This window comes from Mus pahari, chromosome 3 (assembly GCF_900095145.1).
Source record: "Mus pahari chromosome 3, PAHARI_EIJ_v1.1, whole genome shotgun sequence".
Lineage (NCBI taxonomy): Eukaryota > Metazoa > Chordata > Mammalia > Rodentia > Muridae > Mus > Mus pahari.
The window spans coordinates 45,801,360-45,823,841 of record NC_034592.1 but is presented as its reverse complement, the minus strand read 5'-3'; the positions used below and the strand labels follow the sequence as shown (position 1 = coordinate 45,823,841).

The 22,482-nt window shown below is 46.4% G+C and overlaps 1 protein-coding gene across 26 annotated transcripts in view; it reads right to left on the bottom strand.

Annotated features, from left to right (window-relative positions):
* Positions 1-4,307: 4,307 nt before the first annotated feature.
* Pkp4 (plakophilin 4) overlaps positions 4,308-22,482 on the bottom strand; it is a 214,090-nt gene continuing 195,915 nt past the window's right edge. For 13 of the 26 annotated variants that reach the window (XM_029537122.1, XM_021195146.2, XM_021195140.2 and 10 more), the window contains 10 exons: positions 22,055-22,172; positions 20,818-21,009; positions 20,475-20,648; positions 17,662-17,812; positions 14,820-15,015; positions 11,490-11,574; positions 11,264-11,381; positions 8,705-8,833; positions 6,923-6,996; positions 4,314-5,321 (listed from right to left, as the gene is read on the bottom strand). In XM_029537122.1, the coding sequence (XP_029392982.1) occupies positions 5,076-5,321; positions 6,923-6,996; positions 8,705-8,833; positions 11,264-11,381; positions 11,490-11,574; positions 14,820-15,015; positions 17,662-17,812; positions 20,475-20,648; positions 20,818-21,009; positions 22,055-22,172 (1,483 nt within the window). In that variant the 3' untranslated portion in view covers positions 4,314-5,075. Of the gene's footprint in view, positions 5,322-6,922; positions 6,997-8,704; positions 8,834-11,263; positions 11,382-11,489; positions 11,575-14,819; positions 15,016-17,661; positions 17,813-20,474; positions 20,649-20,817; positions 21,010-22,054; positions 22,173-22,482 lie in introns of all 26 variants that reach the window. The other 13 variants (XM_029537132.1, XM_029537135.1, XM_029537139.1 and 10 more) reach the window with 4 other exon arrangements.

Below are 22,482 nucleotides of genomic sequence, written 5' to 3'. Positions count from 1 at the left end.
CCCTTTGTTTCCAAGTCTGGTCTGTGAGCCCATGGATTTACAGACCTGTTTGCTTTTTGCTGACACCTCTCTGGAACTTTGAGGAAAGGGCTCCGTCCCCTACCACTCCTTCCCTGTAGTTGGGGGACCTCTGAGGTGGGTGGGGTGTTTAGTCACACATCTGTTTGGATCATCAGGTAAGAGGGCTCCAAGCTTCTCTCTTGGCAATGCATTTAAACACAAGTCTGAGTTCTTCTTCTTCTTCTTCTTCTTCTTCTTCTTCTTCTTCTTCTTCTTCTTCTTCTTCTTCTTCTTCTTCTTCTTCTTCTTCTCCTTCAGTTTTTATTTATTTATTATTTGATTTCCTTAGAAGGAGGCCTTACTTTGTAGCCCTGGCTGGCCTTGAACTCACAGAGATGAACCTTCTTCCTCTGGAACTGAAGGTGTGTACCACCACCACACCAGGCTAACAAGTGGTTATTTCTCCCCCCCTTTTTATTAGATATTTTCTTTATTTACATTTCAAATGTTATCCCCTTTCTTACTTTCCCCCACTGAAAATGCCCTATTCTCTCCCCTACCCAGCCCCTGCTCCCCAACCCACCCACTCCCACTTCCTGGCACAGGCGTTCCCCTATACTGTGGCATAGAACCTTCACAGGACCAAGGGCCTCTCCTCCCCTTGATGACCAACTAGGCCATCCTCTGCTACATATGCGGATAGAGCCACGTGTCGCTCCGTGTGTTTTCTTTGGTTGGTGGTTTAGTCCCAGGGAGCTCTGGGGTTACTGGTTAGTTCATATTGTTGTTCCTCCTATGGGGCTGCAAACCCCTTCTGCTCCTTGGGCCCTTTCTCTACTGAGCCATTCTTAAATTACTTTCTTGTCAACACATATAAATCTGCACAGCTGTAGTTTGTCTGAAGGCTGCCTGCATGGTGCTTTACACACACATTTTCCAGAGTTCTTTTTGAGCGTACCTTACAAGCAGCTGTGTTTTAAATAGTCTAGTGTACACAACTACATAACTACAAAGGGATATATATATATATATATATATATATATATATATATATATATATATATATTTGTGTGTGTGTGTGTGTGAGAAACTAAGTGACTATTTTGTTAACGTTTGAAATAAATTGCATTTTTCTTTACTCAGAAGAGACAAATAATTATCACTTCAATGCTAGGTCATTAAACTATGTCTCAGGCTTCTTTACTTTATACTTCTTTACTCACTGTTGTTAATGTATTGATGTAGCTTTATTAGCACACATTAATTATGCATAATAATAGGTCTCCTTCTCTTTTCTTACACATACACACTTTTGATCATATTCACCCTGCGTTACTCTCTTGTCCCTGTAGTCCTGTTGGCCTTCTCCCTTTTCCCAACTACTCTCCTGTTTTTCTCTTCTGTTCTTTTGGGGGGAGACTACAAATAGAATTTGATACAGTGAGATGTAGGTCTGTTGTGCACATTTTGAAGTCTCGCTGCACGTATGCACCTGTGCAGCTGCCATCCCAATCATGACAGAGAACATTGCCACCATCCCAAGTAGCTCTGTGGGCAACACGGTTCTCAATTCTGTCACTGAAGGGGAGTAATTCTGTCACTGAAGGGGAGTTTTTCCTGTTCTTGCATGAGAATCATCCAGCCATCGCGCTCTGCCAACCTCTTCTTTTTGTCGAACATGTTTTTGGTATTAGTCCAGGTCATATTTGTGGTTTATTATTGACTATATTTTACGATACAAATATATATTGCAGTTTTTCCCCATTCTTGGACAGCATTTTTGTTTATCCATTCTTCTGATGGAGGGTTGTGTTGCCTCCAGCTTTTGGCTATGAGGAATAATGTTACTATAAACAGTGCTACTCAAAATAAATGGGATGAATGAATAGCAGTGGCCAAGTTTTCAAATGTTTTTCTCTATTATCCAGTTTGAGCATGGGAACCAAGTCCCAGTCTGAAGCGCTGACAAGTGTTAAGGGCATTGCTGAGGTCTCAAAATGCTAGGATCATGTGGTGACACTTTGTCTCAGTGGCCTTTGTTGATAGACATGGCTCTAATAGGAACCATCACTCACAGTGGGGGCAGGACTCAAACTCACAGTGACGCTCATGTGACATCACAGCGGGCAAGATAGATCTGAGTACATTTTTACTTTTAATGGCTGTTCATTTAAAACAATTGTTATTGTATGTGTGGGCTGTATGCATGTGTGTGCTCACCTGTGCCACAGCATGCATGTGGCTGTCAGCGGTCCTTTCCTTCTACCCCTACATGGGACTGAACTTGTGTGGCAAATGTTTTATGTGCTGAACCATCTTGAGTGCCTAAAGTGTTTAATGTATGGTTACTTTTAATGTATGGACAATAAGTTTCATTTGGTAAGTTTAGGGTAGTGATATCTAATAGACAATATGTTAGTTTGTATTCAAATGCCTGGATTTGCCAACAGTATTTAGTTAAGACCACAGGCCTAACCGTACATTGGTCAGCTTACTGGTAACCGTTAGTAATTTGCTCTCCTGCTTGTTTCAGGATTATAAAATGGTATATCGTACATTTGCTGTGAGGGTAAGATGGTCATGTATGTGAGACCGACCATCAGCACTTAAAACTTGGTATTTCTTTGCAAGAATCAGCAACCAAGTGGATAAACACTGGCCAGGGATTAATAACATAACATTATGGTGCTATGTGGTCTAATACATAGAAGCTCAGGGCCTTCAAAGGATGTAAACTTAAACAAATGTGCATTGGTAAAAAATATACACTAGGGGGCTAGAGGGATGGTACGAGAGTTAAAAGTATTCATGGCTTTCATAAAGGACCTGAGTTCTGTTCCCAGCATCCACATAGTGGTTCACAATTACCTGTAACTTCAGTTCCAAGGGATCTAATGCCTTCTCTCCTCTCTCCTAGGCCAACTCTGTATCTTGTCGCCAAAGTCTGAATGCTTTGACTGTAGGTAAGGCTGTATGGGATCCAGGAAATAGAGGTCTGTTCATGTCTACACTGCACACTGACCCTGGGAGTTCTTCAGCAGGAAGGGCAGAGGCCTAGTCCATACCATGTGTTCTGTTGGAAGTGCTCAGGTATCTCCAAGGAGGAACCAGGGTGCATACGCCTTGGGCTAGCTTTCTGACCTCCATCTATCCAGTGCTTATTCTCAGCTGCTCCTGACTCTGCAGAACCGCACACCTCTTCTGTGGGCTGCTTACTGTATGCTTTTGGCAATGGGAGAATTGCAACAATGACTCAGCAGTTTAAGCAGGTCATGTATATTGCCATGGTTAGAGGGCTGGTCTTATCTTTATCATCAAGGATGCAGGTTTCTGCCTGCAATTTCTTTTTCCCAGTCCCAAGTTAGGAGGTTTAAAGGGCCTCAGATCTTCTGCCCAATTCTCACCACTGGCCTTTTTCTGCCTACATTAGGAGGTCTCATTGGCGGCCCAAGTGAGTTCTTCCCAACTCTTGATCTGCATTAGTTGCAATAAGGGCTGCCAAAGTATTTGGTTGGTTCTGGAGGCTCATTTCTCTTGACTCTCTTAGGGAACAGCTTTCACGTAAACCCAGATCTCAAGGAACCAGGTTCAGGAACTTGAGATCAAATAAGTATGATGTCCACAAGTCCTGTGTCAGTTCCTTAGGAACATCACCCAGTGGCCTCTGCTATGTAGAAGGCCGTTTCCTCTGTCCAGCCAGGACACACAGCCAAGAGCACAATTCTGTCACGGTCTCAGGGTATCCTTTGGAAAGTCTGAAGCTCACAAAGGCTCACCATTTGCAGGCTTCAGACATCTTTCTGCATATACTTGGGCCGGTTTCCACTCAGGAAAGCAGTGTTTCTTGGATCTCTTTCTATAGTCACAATACTGTAGGATAGTACCGGGACATGCCTACCATGTCTGTGGGATCCCCCAAGGCTGCCTGCAACCCAGAACGTATTCAGTACAATATTTAGAATTGGTTTTGGTTTATAGCATTGATGCCAAGCTAGCAAATGCCCAACTGTTCATATGTAATTACCGAGTTCTAAAAGTAAGTAGCCCTTGCCAATACAGTATGGCCAGGATACCAGATGTGATTTCCCTTAGGTGAAAAGAGATGGCCGAGACAAGGCAAAACCTGCTAAAACTGTACCGTGTACCCAATGAAACGATAATAATAAAAAAAGCAACCAAGAACTACACACGCTATGGTATGCAGGGGAGCCACCCCATCTTCCTGGTCCAGTGTGGCCTACCTCACAAGGGACTTACTAAATCTGTGTCCATTATCACACCCCGAAGAAATGCAAGAGAACACATTCTCCAGGATGAAGTTTCCACATTTATTATTCTTCCATGTGCATAGAAAATGGCAGTGAAGTGTCCTGTGAGGGGGATGAGCATGGCGCTGCTGTCACACTGGGCTTTGTGCTTCCAGAGTTCACTACTCACTGAAAACAGAGGGTGTCAGAGTTTGTTGTCAACTGTGAACAGTTCCCTGGGTGGGCAGGCGGGCGGGCTTCCCACTTGGGCTTTAAGCTGTCAGTTCTTCAAATCTCTTTTCAAATGACACACTGCATTACAACTGATGGCACTTAACCAATGTGGCATTTCCATATTTACACCAACAGAAGGAATTTTTACAAGACATAATAGCATACAATCTTGACATTTAGTAATAGCAATAAAACATGAAGGGCATCCATTTTATTATTATTTTTTTCTGTACAAACTATCTGAACATAACTTTATTCACATTAAAAAAATCATCTGTAATTTGATTTGACTTACACATACCCATCTCATCTCACCCACATCTCAGGTCTCCCAGCACATCACCCACACCTTCACCACTATACTCTACAAGTAATTAGATCTAACACCTACACAGCGCATACAAAGTCCTCTCCCAAGGATTTCCTCACTTCCCTGAAAATTCCTCAAAATAAGAAAAAAACAAACAAACCAAAACCTCTTCACTCATCCCTTCCATTTCACTTTCACGGTCACCATCATCAGCAAGACGGACTTGCCCTCAATCCAAGCAGAGTCAGAAGGAAAACGTCCCCCGGCAGGCAGCCGTCTTGATGCTACACCCAGGAGTCTGGGGACCCAGGGTACTGTTCGGCTCTATAAGAAGGTCGTTTAGTGGAATAAAAGTCTACATAATTTGTGGTTGATTTCAGTCCGTACTGCGCTGAGTAATCAGTAGAGGCTGGGAAGTGTACTCGGTCATCACAATAAGGGTCTTCATAGCTGCGAGGAGACTGCAGGTACAGTCTGTATGCGTCCAACGTCTTCCTGGTGGAGTCATCTTGGTAGTACAGCTGCTGGTGCTGTTGGCAGGACGGAAAGGCAAGTGGGTGAGAACAATTTAAAGACACCCATTTCAAGAACACTGATGTGGGCTTCCTGCCTCACGATTTAAAGCACTTTGTGGGCTAAAGGGGGGAGGAAGCTGATTCAGGTGCACAGACGTTTGTTCACTGCAGGGGTGGACTTTCAGTTATGTTTACAGGCAAGCTGGCTTTGTTTGCTCAAGTCTCATCTCAGGAGAGTTTAGGTCCTCAGCAGAGTTGGCCGAGGCAGCTTTTGCACAGGGAAGTTAAGCATATCATAGATGTATTTGAGGGCAGGGGATCTGGTTTTAGATATTTCAGATGACCATAATTTTAGGACTGCATCTTAAAACATTGACTTCCTAGATGAGGGTTTGAAGCCACCACTCAATTTTAAGAGATAACGTGGTTTGATGAACTCTGCAGTACAGTGTGGTACTTCAGGATGAGCCGTCAAGGCAGGAAGATGAAAAACTTAGCAGAGACATGTGAGCAAATGATTCTAGAGTTGCGCCAGTGCCGCTAAGTTCTTCTGTAGGAAGCAAAAAATCACACGTGTGCGGCCACACAGGGCACCTGGTCCCGGCTCCTTCTGCTCCGTCTTAGCTTTGACCTCACCATGATGCCCTCAAACGATCACAGTTTTTATGCTGTCTGCACCCCCCCCCCCCCAAGTAAGACATCAACAATTGCCACATAGGGACTGGCATCTCACTTAGACTCACTCTAATGTCATTGGTGTTTTAGAGTGAAAAAAAAAACTGCTTAACTAACTTTATCTCCTCTTTTGAAGGTAGAGTTAGATTTGTCTTGACTTAAAAAAGCAGCAGCTGGGTGTGGAGGTGCACGCCTGTAACCCTGACTTCTCCCCAGGGTGAAGGCAGGGTCATGGTAGCTCAAAAGTCTAAGAGCGGCAGGAGCAACTATGAGTCCCAGTCAAAATCAAAACCACCGCAAAAACTAGAGCATGAAGTGTAAGTAATGAGGGAGATTCGTTCTCTCTTCTATCTAAAGAAAGATTATGGTTTAGTGTGTGTGTGTGTGTGTGTGTGTGTCTCAGAACATCCTTATTTGGAAGGACACACTATAGTTTTGGCTGGGAAACCCTAGTTGTTTTGTGGTTGAGACAGTGTGGCAGGAAGGTCCTTGTTGGTAGGTCAAGGCCTTCCGGGAAGCAGAGTCTGGGGACTGGGAGGACAAGGCCCTCATTTACATGGGCAGCAGACTCGGGGATGAGGAGGAAGTCTTAGTGATGGAGCATGAAGTGTACAAAGAGCAGTGAGATCAGAGTGGGGGCTGCCCTCACCAACCTCGCCTCATCCAATATGAAAGACACCTCACAGGGCAACAGAGAAGGGGGCAGGGAGAGTGGGAAAGGGAAACTACTGGATAAGGACATGCACCAGAGGTCTCTCAGAATCCCCCTCAGAGGCATGCCATCTCAGAAGCACTGATGGAAACCATTTATCTAAACCATGCACATGGCATGGCTGAGGAGCCAAGATCCTCAGGGGAAACCCCTCGGGCCTACATTGAGGCCCAGCTCTCACTGTGCGACTGCTAACCAGCCTTCTGTACCAACGATGTTACAAATTCACCTGTAGCCGTCTATTTTGTTCTCTTGCTGGTGAGGAATAGGAACTGATGTATATTGGTGAAGGTTTGCTGGAGCCTGTAAGAAAATATTTTATTAAATTAAAACTAATGCTTATTACACTGGTCTACCAGGTTGTGTGGGTGGGTCCTGCTTTCCCTAGTGCCAGTGCTGGCAGAAGGACAGCGGCCCAGGTTCCCTGGATCTGTGAGGATTAGATGCAAAACCAGGCCATGTGTGCGTGGCAGGCAGCATGACGCTGTGAATGCAGAGCCCTCCTAGAGAGGGCCCATCGCAAGCTCTGCTCAGCCTCAGGGATGTCTGTAGTTGGCTTTGAGCAGTAGTGCGGCTCCCTGTGCTGAGGTGAGTGACGAATGCCATTTTTCCAGAACTCTGAGCCATAGTGTGAGTCAGAGAGATGGGAAATGCAGTGTTAGAATGAACTCGCACCTCCGAGCAGCTGTGAGTCAGATTTTGGCTTCTGGAGAGGCCAGGCAGAGGCATGCTCAAAGCAGTGGGGCTACACAGGGCACAGTCTTGGGTCTGCCATAGCTAAGTATGTTGTACATGGAAAAGAAATTGGTAATTCGGCAACTGTCCTCAGAGTCTACAGCAGACTCCTGATGCCATCACTAGTCGCCCTTGTATTCCTGTTAAAACCAGCAAAGGCTTTAATTTTTTTTTTTTTATCAAGGAAAATAAGGCATACTCCAAGCAAATTAAGTTTACGGAAACAAGCAGAGATAAAGGGTGCAAAGAGGTGGTCTGTACAGCGAAGCAGGCCGCTGCAGACTGGAAGCCGCCTGCACTGCAGCCTGGAAGCCGCCTGCACTGCAGCCTGTGTGTGTTCCCTTCTGTGCAGAGCTTGCTATTTGAAATGTAGCATCTGCAATTTTCTGAGCTATTAATTGCCATGGTAACAATAGTCAATTAGTAAATAGCCCTGTGAAATCACAGTTTCAAAGACAATAGCACGACTCAGACTCCTCCCCCGGTGCAGTTAAGCTGCGCAGCTTATTTCCTTTTAATAAATAGGTATTTGCCATCTCTTCTTTTTTTCTCCTTCTCTCTTTTCTTTTCTCCTTTTCTCTTTTCTTTTCTCTCTCTCTTTCTTTCTTGTTGAAGAAAACATACATTTTTCTTTTGCAATAGCTTGTGACTTCTTTGGAACCTCGGGAGTAGTTATAATTCCTAAATCTTTGAGAGTGGACCAACTACCTTTTAGGCTAGCAACTTTAAAATATTTTTCATGCATATCTTTCTGAACAGAATATAAAAGTATTAACACTATCACAGTATTTTTGTTCTTAAAGGTAATCACACTTGAGGAAAATCATATAATATATTCTACAATCCACTCAAACTCTTTTCCCCAAGGGACTAGACTGTTATCAGTCAGTTTGAACTTGGAGCTGAGCCAGTCTGGGGAGTACATGTAACTCAGGCAAAGCCACATGGGACCCTCACTTCGGATGCACAAGGACTCTTGCCAGAGCAAGAGGGGGACAAGAGCAAAGGGACTGGCACCTGGGGCAGCCAGAAATGATTTTCAAAGCTAAGCCTTCTCTTTAATTTGTGGTCATCGTATTTGTGGTCATATATTAGCTTGACTTATTTAAAACAAGCAGAGAGGGCAACAATCCTGACAGCAGCAGAGAAGGGACGGGGTGGTCTGCTGCTGGGACCAAGTTGACATAAGCATAGGCTTGTTCCCAGGACATTGGCTGAGCCACCCAGAGAGGTGACTCCTTCAGGTATCGCATCACACACCCAAGTGGCGTCTTACCAGGGTACAGGCCTTTATGTGTGGTGTCCCCTTGGCTACTGTAATACTGCATAGGTGGCTGGGTCCTATCGTATTCAGAGCGAGGCTCCCTGATTCCTAACAGTGCTGGTGAGGAAGAGGTGCTGCCAACTGAAGGGAGAGGCAAAGGAAGGAGGGGGAAGAGAGAAATCAGATTGTCAGCAAATCTGGAAAGTGCTCCAGGAAAACAAAGGCTATTTATTAGCAATGCTACAGTAAAACCGTCTCTTAGAGGTGTTGAGGGCAAAGAGCAGCCAGACCCCGAGGACCATGAACACACCCTAATTCCCATCTCAGCAAGGGTGACACCTGGGCCACAGCCGAGCTGTAGCAAGCAGCCAGCTCTAGAAGCCCAGGGTAGGGGTTAGCAGGCAGCAGGGATTCAGGGACTTGACCCACCTTGGAAACCAACTGGAGTAACGTAAGAGCCATGCAAGAGTTATTTCTATTTTGTGGTCACAGTTTAGCTGCTTATAAACTATCTGCCATCGTTTTACGTACAGATGTTTGGTAGCAGGTTTTATAGTGTGTTTTAATTTCTGGCCTGGTCTAGTGTGTCTAGAAGTATCCAGTAAATAACATTTATGCTTCTCTTTCTGGTGATCTATTGTCAGGAGATCCTGTAAACCCAGTGGCCCCGATGACTTCTGATGCTAGCCTGGGCCACATGTCTGATAATCATTAGCCACGACTAGCCAGATACTCCTGGGCCCCCTTTTAGACATTATTATTATTTTAAATTTGGCTAGGAAGGTATGTGAGGTTTTTCTTTCCCCATTAACAGTCTGGTTTGTAATAATAATAACCAGTGGCCATATCTTTACCCAATTCACTTGAAAGCAGTGGTTCTCCAGCCTTGGCCCTGTTGCTTTGCACAGCCACGCCTTCTGAGGGCCCTGGCAGGGCAGTTCTTTTCCTGTGCTGTTGGGTAGGCGGGCTGAGCATGTGCATCTGTGTGTCTGTGTCACTTCCAGCTCACTTCTGGGAAGATGGCAAGGCAGAAGAGAGCACAAAGGGAAGCCCCTTTGTGAAGACACTAACGAGGCAGTGGACATGCTTGTAAGCACATCCCTCCTCAGTGCCAAGTGACGAGGGTCAGCCCTTAGACAGCTGGGAGACAGGAGCGACACACATCTTCCCTTTAAGTAGAACATAGAGGGCCACCTAGGACCGGGGCGGGGCCATCAGCACTTCCGCTTGAGGTGGCAAATCCACTGCACAGTAGCTGTGTGCTGATCTGTTTGAAATGACTTTGTGCTTGCACTGAAGGCCCATGGCTGGCAGCCACCTACCTCTCCTGCTTCCCCTGATGGCCATGCTGAATATTTTCATAAAAGGATGTGTGCAAAACCAAGCAGGAGTCTTGGTGAATAAAACAGCTTGTAATTTTAAACTAAGACATATATCTATCACACATAGTAGGTGTAAACTGTGTTTAAAAAAAAAAAAAGAAAGAAAGAAAGAAAGAAAGAAAGAAAGAAAGAAAGAAAGAAAGAAAGAAGAGAAAAGCAACCACCGGGAAACTCCTAGCACAAACACAGACATCCAATTCTGTGCATGAGCCCCTGGGCATGGGCATCAGTCTTTTTGTCCACATTTGTCCACATGAGCAATAGGACTGTCAGAAACTGCACAGCTGTCTACAGCAGATAATATATGTGTCAGAATGTGGGATTTAAAGCCAAATCAAAGTAAGAAGCATCATTTTTCCTGTTTCATGCAGGTAAGAATTAAATTTACAGGACTGTTTGACTCGGCAGTCATAGCGTGAAGCATTAGGCTGAGCTCTACAAGCAAGTGGGTGGAACAGTTGCCAAGAGTCTCAGCTTAATGTTCAAGGAACTTTCTAGAAGGCCACATTGGGAGGTGGGGGTGGCTAGCTGGGAAGGGTGTGGGGGTGTGGGTCTGCAAAGCAGCCAGGCGACTGGGAGGTGCCATTGCAAAGCTCCAATGACCTATGTTCTAGGAGCCTGTTCCTAAGAAGTTTCACCAAGAAAACTAAGGAAAAACCAAAACCAAAACCAAACTAAACTCCGCCCAAAGCAGCAGCAGCAGCAGCAGCAGCAGCAGCAGCAGCAGCAGCAGCAGCAGCAATAACTCCTTAGGAGGAGACTTAAAACTTATGCAAAGCTGGCAGAGAGCAGAGACATTCCTAGCCAGCCAGTGCATCTTCAATTACCCCCACCTCCCAGGACTCTGCATCTGGTTACTGGTCCAGCTGGCCAGATGCAATGCCAGGGCCCCTTCCCCAGCGTGGCGAAGCAGCGTTCAGGTGGGGGACAGGCCCTGGAGGCTTTTCTTTGTTTTGTTTTAATGCATTGCAGCTGATGTAAGCTGTTTCATCTTCCCAAATGAAAGAAAGTGGCTGTTTACAATAGTGTGTGTATCTCAAAGCATGCTCTCAGAGAGATGGGCAGAGCTGAAGTGACATGCTCAATCTGCTCATGCTCGTGTGTGTGTGTGTGTGTGTGTGTGTGTGTGTCTGTGTGTGCGCGCGCACGCGAGTGCATACAATCTTTCGTCATACAAACCCCCACTGACCTGACTGAATGACGGGCGACATCTGTTGGTTGGTGGTGGACAGAGAGGGGTGTGATTTGAATCGGTCTCGCTCTAGCGTGGACACAGGTGTAATAAAATGGTTCTGATTCCACCCATCCTGTGGAGTTAAAAAAGAGAGCTCAAAATGAAAACCAGCACTTCACTGCAGTTAGGAATGTGGGCTATGAGGAATGCTCAACACGCCGCAGCTGCCCCTGGGTGTTACCTTCTTGTAAATGCTCCGGAGGTCCCGGTACTGCCATAATGTATTCAAGACCTGGGCTGCCGCCTTCACCACTTTTAGAGAGGACCTAGGGAGAGATGTGGTTTAATGAAGACAGGGAGCATGGAGAGACTCAGGCTACAAACCAGCAGCCAAAGGAGTAGAATGGAGGGTACCAGATTCTGTGGAGAACTGGAATCCTGGGGAAGGCAAGGGTGCCCTCTCACCTTTGTAGCACACAAGAAGCCCCAGAAAGCAATCACTCACAACTCTCATTTCTCCCATCCCATCTCCTCTTCAACTCACAGCCTCTGTATGACTGTCATATCCAATGGTCAGGCCTCAAGCTCTCACAGCCTCTGTATGACTGTCGTATCCAATGGTCAGGCCTCAAGCTCGTCCTGAGTAAGCAGGGCTTCTAACTCCAGCCGAACTCTCCGCATCTCCTTCTGTTTGGATTCTAAGTTACCACATGCTCCTGGGTTCTGGCTGCTCTTTTCTGTTTATTTTGGGGTCCTCATCTCCCTGACATCTGTCAACCTTCACTTCTATAAACGAGCCATTTAAATGCTGCTGACTGACTCCCGGGTATATTTTTCCAGCTTGAGTATCAGCCCTGCACCTCTCGTGCTGACCGCCGCCCCCCTCACCCCCCCCCCCCCCAACTCACTGGATGTCTAATAGTTATCCCCAAGCACCCAAGTGCAGAGTAAACCCGGGATGGGCCTCCTGCAAGCTTCCCTGCCTAGATATGCCTCTTTGACTACCACTTTGGAGTCATTCATAATCCTCTCCTCTCCAGCAGCTCACTCATCAGTAAAACCTGCTGAATTGCTTTTCAACCCCATCAGCAATGCTGCTGACATCACCACAGCTGCTGCACCCTAGCCTTTAGTGTGCTGTGGGATGAGGTTCTACAAGGGAAACTGGCCATGTTACTCCTCTGCTCATTGCTCTCCAGAGGCTCTGGTGTCATTCGGAGACTGAGACAACCGACTATAAGGTTCTACTGCTTCTTGGTCCTATTGCTCACACAAACTCCCTTTTTTCTCCCTGCACTGGATTCTGCTTTTCTTCGCCCGGCAGCCTCTTGCTGGACTCTGTTCACGTGCTTCTGCCCCACAGGGGCACAGTGCCCGCCCCCACCCTGAACACTTTCTTCTTCAGGTCAGCTTCCTGCCATCACCAGGAGGCCTTCCCTGCCACTTCTCTCTTCCTGACATGCTTGCTGCCTTCTCCGAGTTTGTCATTTGTGCTTGTCAGTGCCGTCTGCCAGGCTCTGTTGCTGTTACTCATTGGGTACCTCATCTGCCTCGGCCCTGGAACACTGTTTTGTGCTGCACTCACTGCTGTATGCCTAGCACTGGAGCAGCACGCAGACATGCAGTAAGTCCAGGGAGGGCCACGAGGAAGTGCAGTGCGGGGAAACGGACACAACCTGATTCTCCGTAAGACCTTTTCTTTCTTTTCCTGTTTAAAAAGGGTTTATTTTATGTGTATTTGCATGTATGTATGTATGTATGTATGTGCATGCCTGGTGCTCTCAGAGCCCAGAAGTGGGGGCTGATTCCCTAGAATTGGAGCTATGGGTAGTTTTGAGCCTGCTGTGGGTGCTGGGAACCAAACCCAGGACCTCTGCAGGAGCAGTGAATGCTTTTAACTGCTGCTCTTTCCAGTGCCTGGTTCAAGCTGCTCATTTGCTTTAAATATGAGATTAGACGTATATGCATATTCATGTGTATATCAAGTGCACAAACCTTTCTACAAGTGCAGGTTATCTGGTGAACTTCTAAGAGTGTGTAAGGTGATCATATGACCTTGTGTGTGTATGTGTGTGTGCGTGTGCTGGAAGAAGTCAGTAGAATGGGCTCTTAACTGCCCAAGAAATTTCATCTGCCTAACAGGAAAGCAGGGCAGGTGGCTTACTCTTGTAATCTTAGAACGTAGTATACTGAGGTGGGAGAACTGCTATGAATTTGAGGCCAGCCTGGGCTACACAGTGAGCCCAGACTACAAGATGGGGACTTATATGAAAGAGAAAAAAAATAATCAAAACAAACATACTGTATGCATTTGTTACTAATGAAAATTTAAAAATACAAGAAATAAAAACGCCAACAGGCAATGCTGTCTATGCTAACAAGCGGGGCTTCTCGTGGGTAAGGTGATGGCTTTCTGCACTGTTTCTATATTTTAAGAATTCCTCCAGTGGTATCAACTGGAAAGACTTGAAGAGCTGTAATGTGAATCTCAGCATTGCCTTTCAGCTGATTAATAAATTATCCCTATGCATGTACCGGGGCCAAGCTTTTGTTGTTAAGGATACAACAGCAGATAAAAGGACAAAGTCCCAGGCACCTCAGGAGTAAGATCCTAGCAGATGACTCAAAACAGTCAGTGCCAGGGAGAGAACATAGTGGGAACCGTGTGTGTGTGTGTGTGTGTGTGTGTGTGTGTGTGTGTGTGTGTGTGTGTGTAGTGCTGCTGACCTACGGTTTGAGGAAGGTACTTGGCATTCCCAGTTCCATTTCGCTGATCTGACACTAAGACAAATTTAGTCACAGTTGTAGCCCATGACAAGAAACCTCTATTTTGCTACGATCTGCTCTGCCCACTTGTGCTGCTTCATCTGTTAAAGCCAAGGGACCAAGCCCAGAGCACACTCATGCAGAATGCTGGTTTTCATGCCTTCTGGGCATTCGGCAGCAGAATCAATCTCAAAAGTGAGGATTTAAAGACATTCTTGCAGAATAGGCTGTAGGCGTGGGACAGAGCCCAAGCTGCAAAGGCGACGGTGTCCCTAAGATTGTCACCACCCTGGTGCTTTTGGTTCTTCTAGGAGCGGACATGAACAAATGTAGCTTCAGAGATGGCTACAGCCTGGACACCCGAGTCTCCCCAACATTCCTAAGTACAAGTCCTACCTCTCAAAGTGACAGTGCGGGAGGGGCAGCCTTTGAGAAGAGTCACCTGGAAGAGACTGTTCTATGTGAGGGCAAAGCTTACTCTCTCTAAGACAGGAAAGGGACTTAGACCAGACATAAAATCTGTTGGGACCTTGATCCTGGATTTCACAGGTGCCAGAACTGTGGGAAATAAATTTCTATTGTTCATAAGTTCCCTAGCCCACAGCATTTTGTTACAGCAACCTCAGAGGATAGAGTGGAGGAGTGAGGCACACTATAATAAAGGAAATGCCAGCGTATGACAAAAAGCAGCCCGCACCATTACAAGTCTTAGCCAATGTAGACAACATGTGAGAAACAGAGAACTAAATCCTCGCTTCAGGCATGGCTTCCTCTCTCACCCCAGGATCCAGGAGCTCACACTTGCCTGTCTCCTCTGCCTTTGGTTATGTTCACCAGCTTCTCTATACCTCCCGAGTCGGCCAGAGCTTTGGCATTCTCCATGTTTTTGCTGGTGACTTCGTGCAGAGCACAGCAGATGGCTGCCACGGTCTCATCGGATAGGATGCTGGGGCTGTTGCCGCCTGGAAGCCTGTTCACCAGGTCTCGCATGGCGTATTTACCTGCAGGGTGCACACGACTAGGGTCAGCATTTCATGGGCATCCACTTTTTATCACTGTTGTTGAAAATCCTCACAATATGAAGGCTTTTACAAAACAAAACTTCATGACTCCTTTATAAAATACTACTGTCACTTGCTGAAAGAAATATAAATCAGTGTATAGAAGTGCTCAGAGAAGTGGACTGGCTGCGGTCCGTACTCTCCAGTCATGGTTGTAATGAAGGCTTAGGGCAGAAATGCTCTCCTTAATTCCAGTGTATCAAAATGCAATTTCTACTCAAAGCTTTTCAAAAAACTTATCTTTGAATCTGGACCAACTAAGGTTGCCAAAAATACTTTTCATTAAGTCTTTCTGGGTCTAGTCTGTCGAGCCACCTGAGAACAGTCCCCCACTTGAACAAAGCTGAAGGATCTGCTGGCTGATCTGTTATCAGCAGTTAACCATAGTTTCCTTAAAAGACACAAAGAAAAAAACCTTCTACTGAAACTGCAGGTACATCATCTCCTCAAGGCAACAGGAGGCTCAGGAGGAGCTGGCTGAGGCAGGCTCAACAAGGGAAGCAATTCTTTATAAACACCCAACTTCCCCATCTCCTCTCCAAACAGGTTATCTCTAGCTTTTTCAATTCCAATTACCAACTGACAACGTGGGATAAATGTACTACAAACAACAGAAATTAAGGTCAAAGTCAATATTTTCTTAGGCTGCGCTAACCAGGTTTCCCATCAGAGTAGGGTCTATGTGCAGTGGTGGGTGTGACTTTATCACAGGCAAAGCTTTGAAAGAGCAGAGGTGGCTAGGAGCGGGGAACAGCGGTGGTGCTGGAAGCCTATGGGATAAATGTGGCTCCCGAGCTCGGTGAGAATCAGCTCTGGTAACTCTGATCGCTCACCAACGGCCAGAACGTACAATGACATGAGACTAGTCAGGGCTACAGACAGCCAGAACGTACAATGACATGAGACTAGTCAGGGCTACAGACGGCCAGAACGTACAATGACATGAGACTAGTCAGGGCTACAGACGGCCAGAACGTACAATGACATGAGACTACCCAGGTTTTTTTTTTTTTCCTTTTAGGAGTAGAAACACTCTGAGTATATATCTTTTCATAAGAAACTGAGAACGGCTATAACTTCCAAGTCTCAATCAGACTGCTCTGATGGAAGTATGGGACCTGGGCAGGGGCTGGGCCACAGAGAGGCTCAGTGAGACTCCCTTTCTTGGGGGATGAGCTGCCCCAAAAGAAAGGACGCATTCATCTGGACAATAAGAATTGAAAGTGGCATTTCTGCCCACCAAGGTGTGACAGCCTTGTCTTTGTCACATTAGTCCATTTAATGTTTAGTCTCTCCTTTAGTACAGGGGCTAGGCTTGACCTGAGGGCCTGTGAGTGCTGTATAAGCAGTCCACCATGATGCTAACCTGTAGCTCTCCTTTTATCTTGAAATGGGTCTCACTTCTGCAGATTGGCCAGGCTGGCTTTGAACTTGCCTGCTTCAGTCTCCTAAGTAGTTGTGACTACTGGCTTGCTCCACTAGGTCAGGATCATGGCTAATCTTAAAGCTAAATAATACTCTCATTCTCTCTAATGCTTTCTCTTACCCCTTCCCTCTTTCTATTATTTTATTATGTTTTAATATAATTGTATTATGTATGTGTCTATGTATAATTGTGTTTTAATATAAATTGGGTCCAAATTCACGCAAATCCATAAAATATCATGCGTCCCCATGTCACCAGCCACGGGGCTGGCCTGGAGTGTTAGTAGATGTAGGGTATTGTCCTTATTTCTTCTTATTTCCTCTAACAGTGACCCTGTTACCAACTTCCTTTCAGAACCCAGAGAGAGCTCCGATTTCCATCCAGAAGCAGTAGGCTGTAGAGGACACTCTGGGTCATGAGCTCAGTGAGCAGCAGGTTCAGGATAGAGAGGCTCCAGCCCAGGAGTGGCTCTCCTCTTCCTGTTACCATCAAACTGGGATAGGGCTGCTTGGAGACCAGCAAGACACATGGTGTTTGAAGCATGGGAGTCTCATTCTTGGCTCTGTGCATGTGCTGATGTACCCACTCTGTGACACAGGAGCAAAGGCCTAACACAGAGTGTACAGGAGGCCTAGTCCTTACCTCGTCCACACCCTGACCCGGTCTTGGGATGGAAAGAGACGACAGTGGTTTGCCCCTGGGGTGAGCGCTCTCACAGACCTGGGAGGGAAAGCTACCCAGTGCTCAGATGGTTTCTTTTGTGACTTAGAAGATGACAGTATTGGTGGATAAGCACAGATGAGCGCAAATACTGGAAAGGAAAGTCAAATGTTTTCCTGTTCTTGTTACTCAGGCTATAACTTCTCTTAGGGAATGGAGACACCAAATTCATCATCTAGTGGCACTGTTATGCACACCTGACCTTACTGGAGAGCCCTGGCTTCTCCGGAAGTTTCCTTACACAGGCCCATGTTTATTTAATGAGTCTGCCTCTTGTTGAAGAAGACTAGTCGAAAAGCAGGGAATCCAAATATGCAAAGAAACGAGGAGCAGGCTCAGCAGTAGACACTTTTAAAGGGCATACATTAATTAATAAATCAAGAGTTTTGCAACTGCCACAGTTGCTTCTCTTGCAGCGTTACTCTGTCACCAGTACATACCTATGAGCTCCTTGTTGCGAACATCCAGCGCCATGTTCCTCAAGGCAGTGGCCACAGAAGAGACGACTCTGTCATTATCCATCCTTAGAAGCTCAACAAGGATAGGAAGCCCTTTTTCCTTCCGGACAGCCGCCCGGATGTATGCTGCAAACTGGTGAGAAAATGGGGTATTAGTGAATAAGACGTAGCATTTTACTCTCATGCACTGCTGCAATCTACAGAGACAAACTAATAAATTCAATGTTTTCTGTCCAGTGGAGATTAAATCAGTGGTGCCACCATTCGGGAGACAGATAGGCTGGGATAGCCGATTTAAAAAGAAATCCCTCAAAGCCTGAAGACCTCACACCGCCATCTGTCAGATGTGTGCAGGACACCCTTCCTCTCAGCTATATAAACATGATTAAGGAAGGAGCCTTCCCAGTCGGCCCCACACTGGTCCAGAGGTAGGAGGATGACAGAGACAGGTTCTCACATACACTAAAGGGGAGCCTGGCTCCCCTGGGTTACTTAGTTTTTTAGCACACACAGCAACAATATTGAGAGTTTGGTAACCTGTCCAAAAAAGAAGAAGAAGGAAAAAAAAAAAAAACCTGCTGAAAAAATTCCTTTCCTTGGAAGAAAGGGATTTCTCCACAGACACGGGCACCGTAACTCATACCCACAGCAAAGCGTGCTTGGATGCAAAATACATCCTCAGTCAACATTAACTGGCTACACGCTGTGCACCACGAGAACCAGAACGCAATACTGAGTTATTACCTAAGAAACAACAACAAGGTAACATTACAGACTAAAGCAAAGCAGGATAATTCAAAGAAGCTGCCCAAGTAACATCTGATATCTTCCTACTGTGGACAAAGCATGAGGGCAGAGATCCATTAGCTCATGAGGGCAGAGATCCATTAGCTCTCTGAGATTGCTATTAATGTTAAAATATGTGATTGACTGCCCAGTTTCTTGAATTCTAACATTTTATGTTAATAATATACATAAAAGAAAAAATGCCTTTTAAAGATACAATTAACATTCATTGCATGAAATGATAGATTTTTAACTTCCAAATCAAATGAAATCTACAGGGAGGAAATACAGTGTAAGGCTCACTACTGTAGAAAGCACTGGGGTAGTGTGCAGTTTCCTGAAGGTGCAGGACACATGGCTTCCTATTTCCCTTGGAGACTGCCAGGCCGGCCCAGCAAGCCTTTCCCACACAACTGCTCCTCTATTGTGTGTGTATATACACACATGAAATATATTTCTTATGTGTATGATTATATATTTATATAAATTTATAATATATAATATATACAAATAAAATCACATACATAAGAAATATATTTCTTAATTTTTAGTTATGTGTATCTGTGTATGTACATGCGGGCACCCAAAGTGGCCAGAGGGCATCAGAGTCCCTAGAGCTACAGTTAAAGGCAGCTGTGGGCTGCCTGATGTGGTGCAGGGAACCAGACTCCTGTCCTCCTCAAGGACAGGGAGCTTTCTTAACCGCTAAGCCGTCGCTTCAGCCCTAAGAGTCTGAGAATTTGAGCGACTATTTTTGATACTGAGAATTACTTAACTACAGATGAAGCTGCTGAGGTCCGGGATCCTTCACGTTGGCTCCTAGGAGCTGGGATTCTTGTGAATTTAGTCAGCCCTAGCACTGAGCTATTAGCACTTTAGGCACAGTAAATGGGTAACCACATTGCTTAGGTAACACCAGACCACAGAATTTGTACAGACTCTGTTCCCTGAATGAAATATGCACACTTGTGTCTCCTAACAGAGCTCAGTCATGGAGAATCCAGTCCCAAAGAGCCTTATTTTGGGTGGAGTGGGATGAGGAGCCAAAACAAGAATCAGCCACTTGTCACAAAGTTTCTGGTGACTGAAACTGTGTCTCACAAGGACTGTCTGGGAAAAATAAAAGATGACATCTAAAGTTTTAAGAAACTTTGCTTCCGATTGTGGTAACAACAGGAAACTATTTCCACAATGTTGCACATGTATAAAAAGACACACTTCCTATGCTTTGGAGGAGCCTGACAAAAGTGGGGTACTCCCTCGAGCACTGCCCAACCTCAACTTTCAGAACCAGGTCCCCATCTTCCTTCATTAGGATGTGCCACTGGCTCCTTCCGGGAAGCCCAGCCTCAGTTTTTCTCATCCTCACTCCCTGTAAAGCCACAGAAGTGACCCAACAGTGTCCACACTGGCTTGTCTTTGCTACTTCTCTGCTGAAAACCTCAGCGCCCCCTTGTCTGTGGGTCAGGTCTCACTCCTGAAGCTCAGCGTCCAGTGTTGGATACGGCGGCCAGCTCCAAGGCACCAGTGTTGGATACGGCGGCCAGCTCCAAGGCAGCCAGCCGTTCTGTCTGGTCCTGTCTGCTTTGCCTCAGAGCAGCCTGCTGAACCCAGTGTCCTTTCCTCCCAGAAGACCTGTTCCCTCCTGCCCATTTTATCTGCCCATCAGTTCCTTCTCTGTGCCCCAGGCTCAGACCCTGGTGACTGAGCTCAGTTCATCCCGCAGGGGGCCTTCGACTCCTTTTCCCCCTTTTCCCTAGAGGTCGGTTTTCAGGGTCACACAGCACCGACCCAGTGGATACTATAATATTTGCTCATCAACCTCAGATTCTCAGGGAAGAAACTCTGTCATATTCACTTTAGGGTGCCCAGAGTGGCATCTTGTCTCCTCCCCAGACCGCGTAACTCCCTTTTATGGACAAACTCTATAAACAAGTGTGTCCTTTCACCACTGTGGCTGAACTGACCACAAAGACAGAAAGAACTGTGTACAGGAGGACACATCTCACCTTCCAGTTGCCAGCAGAGAGGTTCTGCAGAGACCCGGCCGAGCCTTCCAACGTGGCTGGGTTGGAACTTTCTGCTAGCAGGGTCAGATACGGCTTTACCACTGACGGGTGCCACAGCATCTCGACTCCCTTGGGGGACTTGGACAGTCCAGGGATAGGCCCGACTCCATCCCACTGAAAGACAAATGGCATGGGCTGAGAGGAAAGGAAACGGGTAAGCCCTCTGGCTGCTACGCATGCATTTTGTTGGACTGGGTTTTAGCTAAATAGAAATAGTCTTTTCCGCCAATTACAGCTTCTCACTCTCCAACAACTAAAACAGTAGAGAAAAGGAAATGCTAACTTGGTCCTCTTGTGGAGTTCGCTTTTTTTTCTTCTTCTTCTTCCCCCAGCAGCTTGGTTCCGAGTCTTTGCTGGGAGACTCTTTTCCTAGTAAGTCATCTAGTTCGTTCAGTCCGAGCAGCCGGGCCTGAGGGACTTCCAGCTCCAGCCGGTATGACAGATTCCTCAGGGTACACACGCAGTTCTCCACTGTCTGAAAACCAACACAGTGTGTAATTAAAAAAATCACACAAGACGACTTGGCACTGCACACACCAACAAGAAATAAATGGAGAACGTGAAGGAAATACTGCTGACTTAGAATGTGACGTCTAAGGGGAGAAGAATGGCTCTCTAGTCTTGAGGGCCAGGGTGCAGCTGTGAAGTGTGGACCGGCTCTACACTAAGATCCACGGGTCCTGTTCAGTGCCACATGGCACTGGAGATGTTGAGGCCTCACTCGGCTCCCCATCCCCCATTCCAGTACTTCCTCCTCCCTTCCCGGAAGCAGCCCTATCTCCAGGTCTTATGTCTGTTGCCCCTCTATTTCCTGTCTCCCATCTCTGAGGAATGCTCTTTCTGTTGACATTTTGTCTTCTGCACCCGATTTTCCATACTTTAAATCTTTAGTATGTGTGTGGGGCAATTGTCATTCCAACTCTGATGTCTAAAGTCACGGTTAGAGTTGCCCCACCTGGCAAGTCCTCCTTCCCAACTTGCTTGTTTCTCTCAATGTCATCTGCAGGTCTTCTTGTTTAATGAGCTCAACTAAAAACTTGGCTGTTTCTGTGGAGCCTCCCCCACCCTCCAACTGGTGACTTGTTATTCTTTTCTCTCTCAGACTCATTGTTGTGACCCAAGATCTACCAATGGCTTCTCCTAGCCCAGCCCAGCCCAGCCCCACGCAGGCACACATCTTGGGGCTCCTGATACCCTAGCTTGGTCTTCCTGTCTTTCCCAGCCCCGGGAGAAGAATTTGCTAGAACATCACAAGAGGAAACGGGAGGGCTCAGAGAAGCTGGAGTGGGGCTGCAATGGAGCAGTGGCTAAGAGTAGGAAGAGAGCACAGGGCTGTCACCCAGAAACCACATAAATCCCGGACCCACATGAGGTCCTTGCCCATGGTTCCAGGCCTGTTACGCTGCCACATCATCTCTAACTTGTACTGTTGAGGGAGCCTCATCCTGTTTTGCGGTTGGCAGCCCCAGGCTGCAGAATTTCACACCAGATGGCATGTGAGTAGGTGGGAGGGTACTGACCTTGCTGTCATAATCAGAAGTGTTCACACACGTGTGGATCACATACAACAGTGAGTCTACCAGCCCCTCGCAGGAGCGCATTTGTTTTCGTGCTTCCTCCCCGGCAGAGCTGAGGTTCCTGGAGGGACAGAAATACGTGGGAGCTGCGGAGCTGAACAACTTACCCTTCAGCCATGACTTTAATGATCCCTGAGAATAGGAGCAGAGAGCAGCCACTGAAAGGTGGCTTGAGATATACCACCAATTGCCACTTGGTTCACTGAGCTAGCCCATTCCTTTAACGTGACTAGTCACTTGCTCTCCTGAACCCCAACCTTCAGATAAGGAGCTTCTGTGGTGGTTCAGATATAGGCTGTGATGGTAATTCTTGGCTGCCAGCTTGACTACATCTGGAATTACTAAAAGCCAAATCACTGGGCACACCCGTG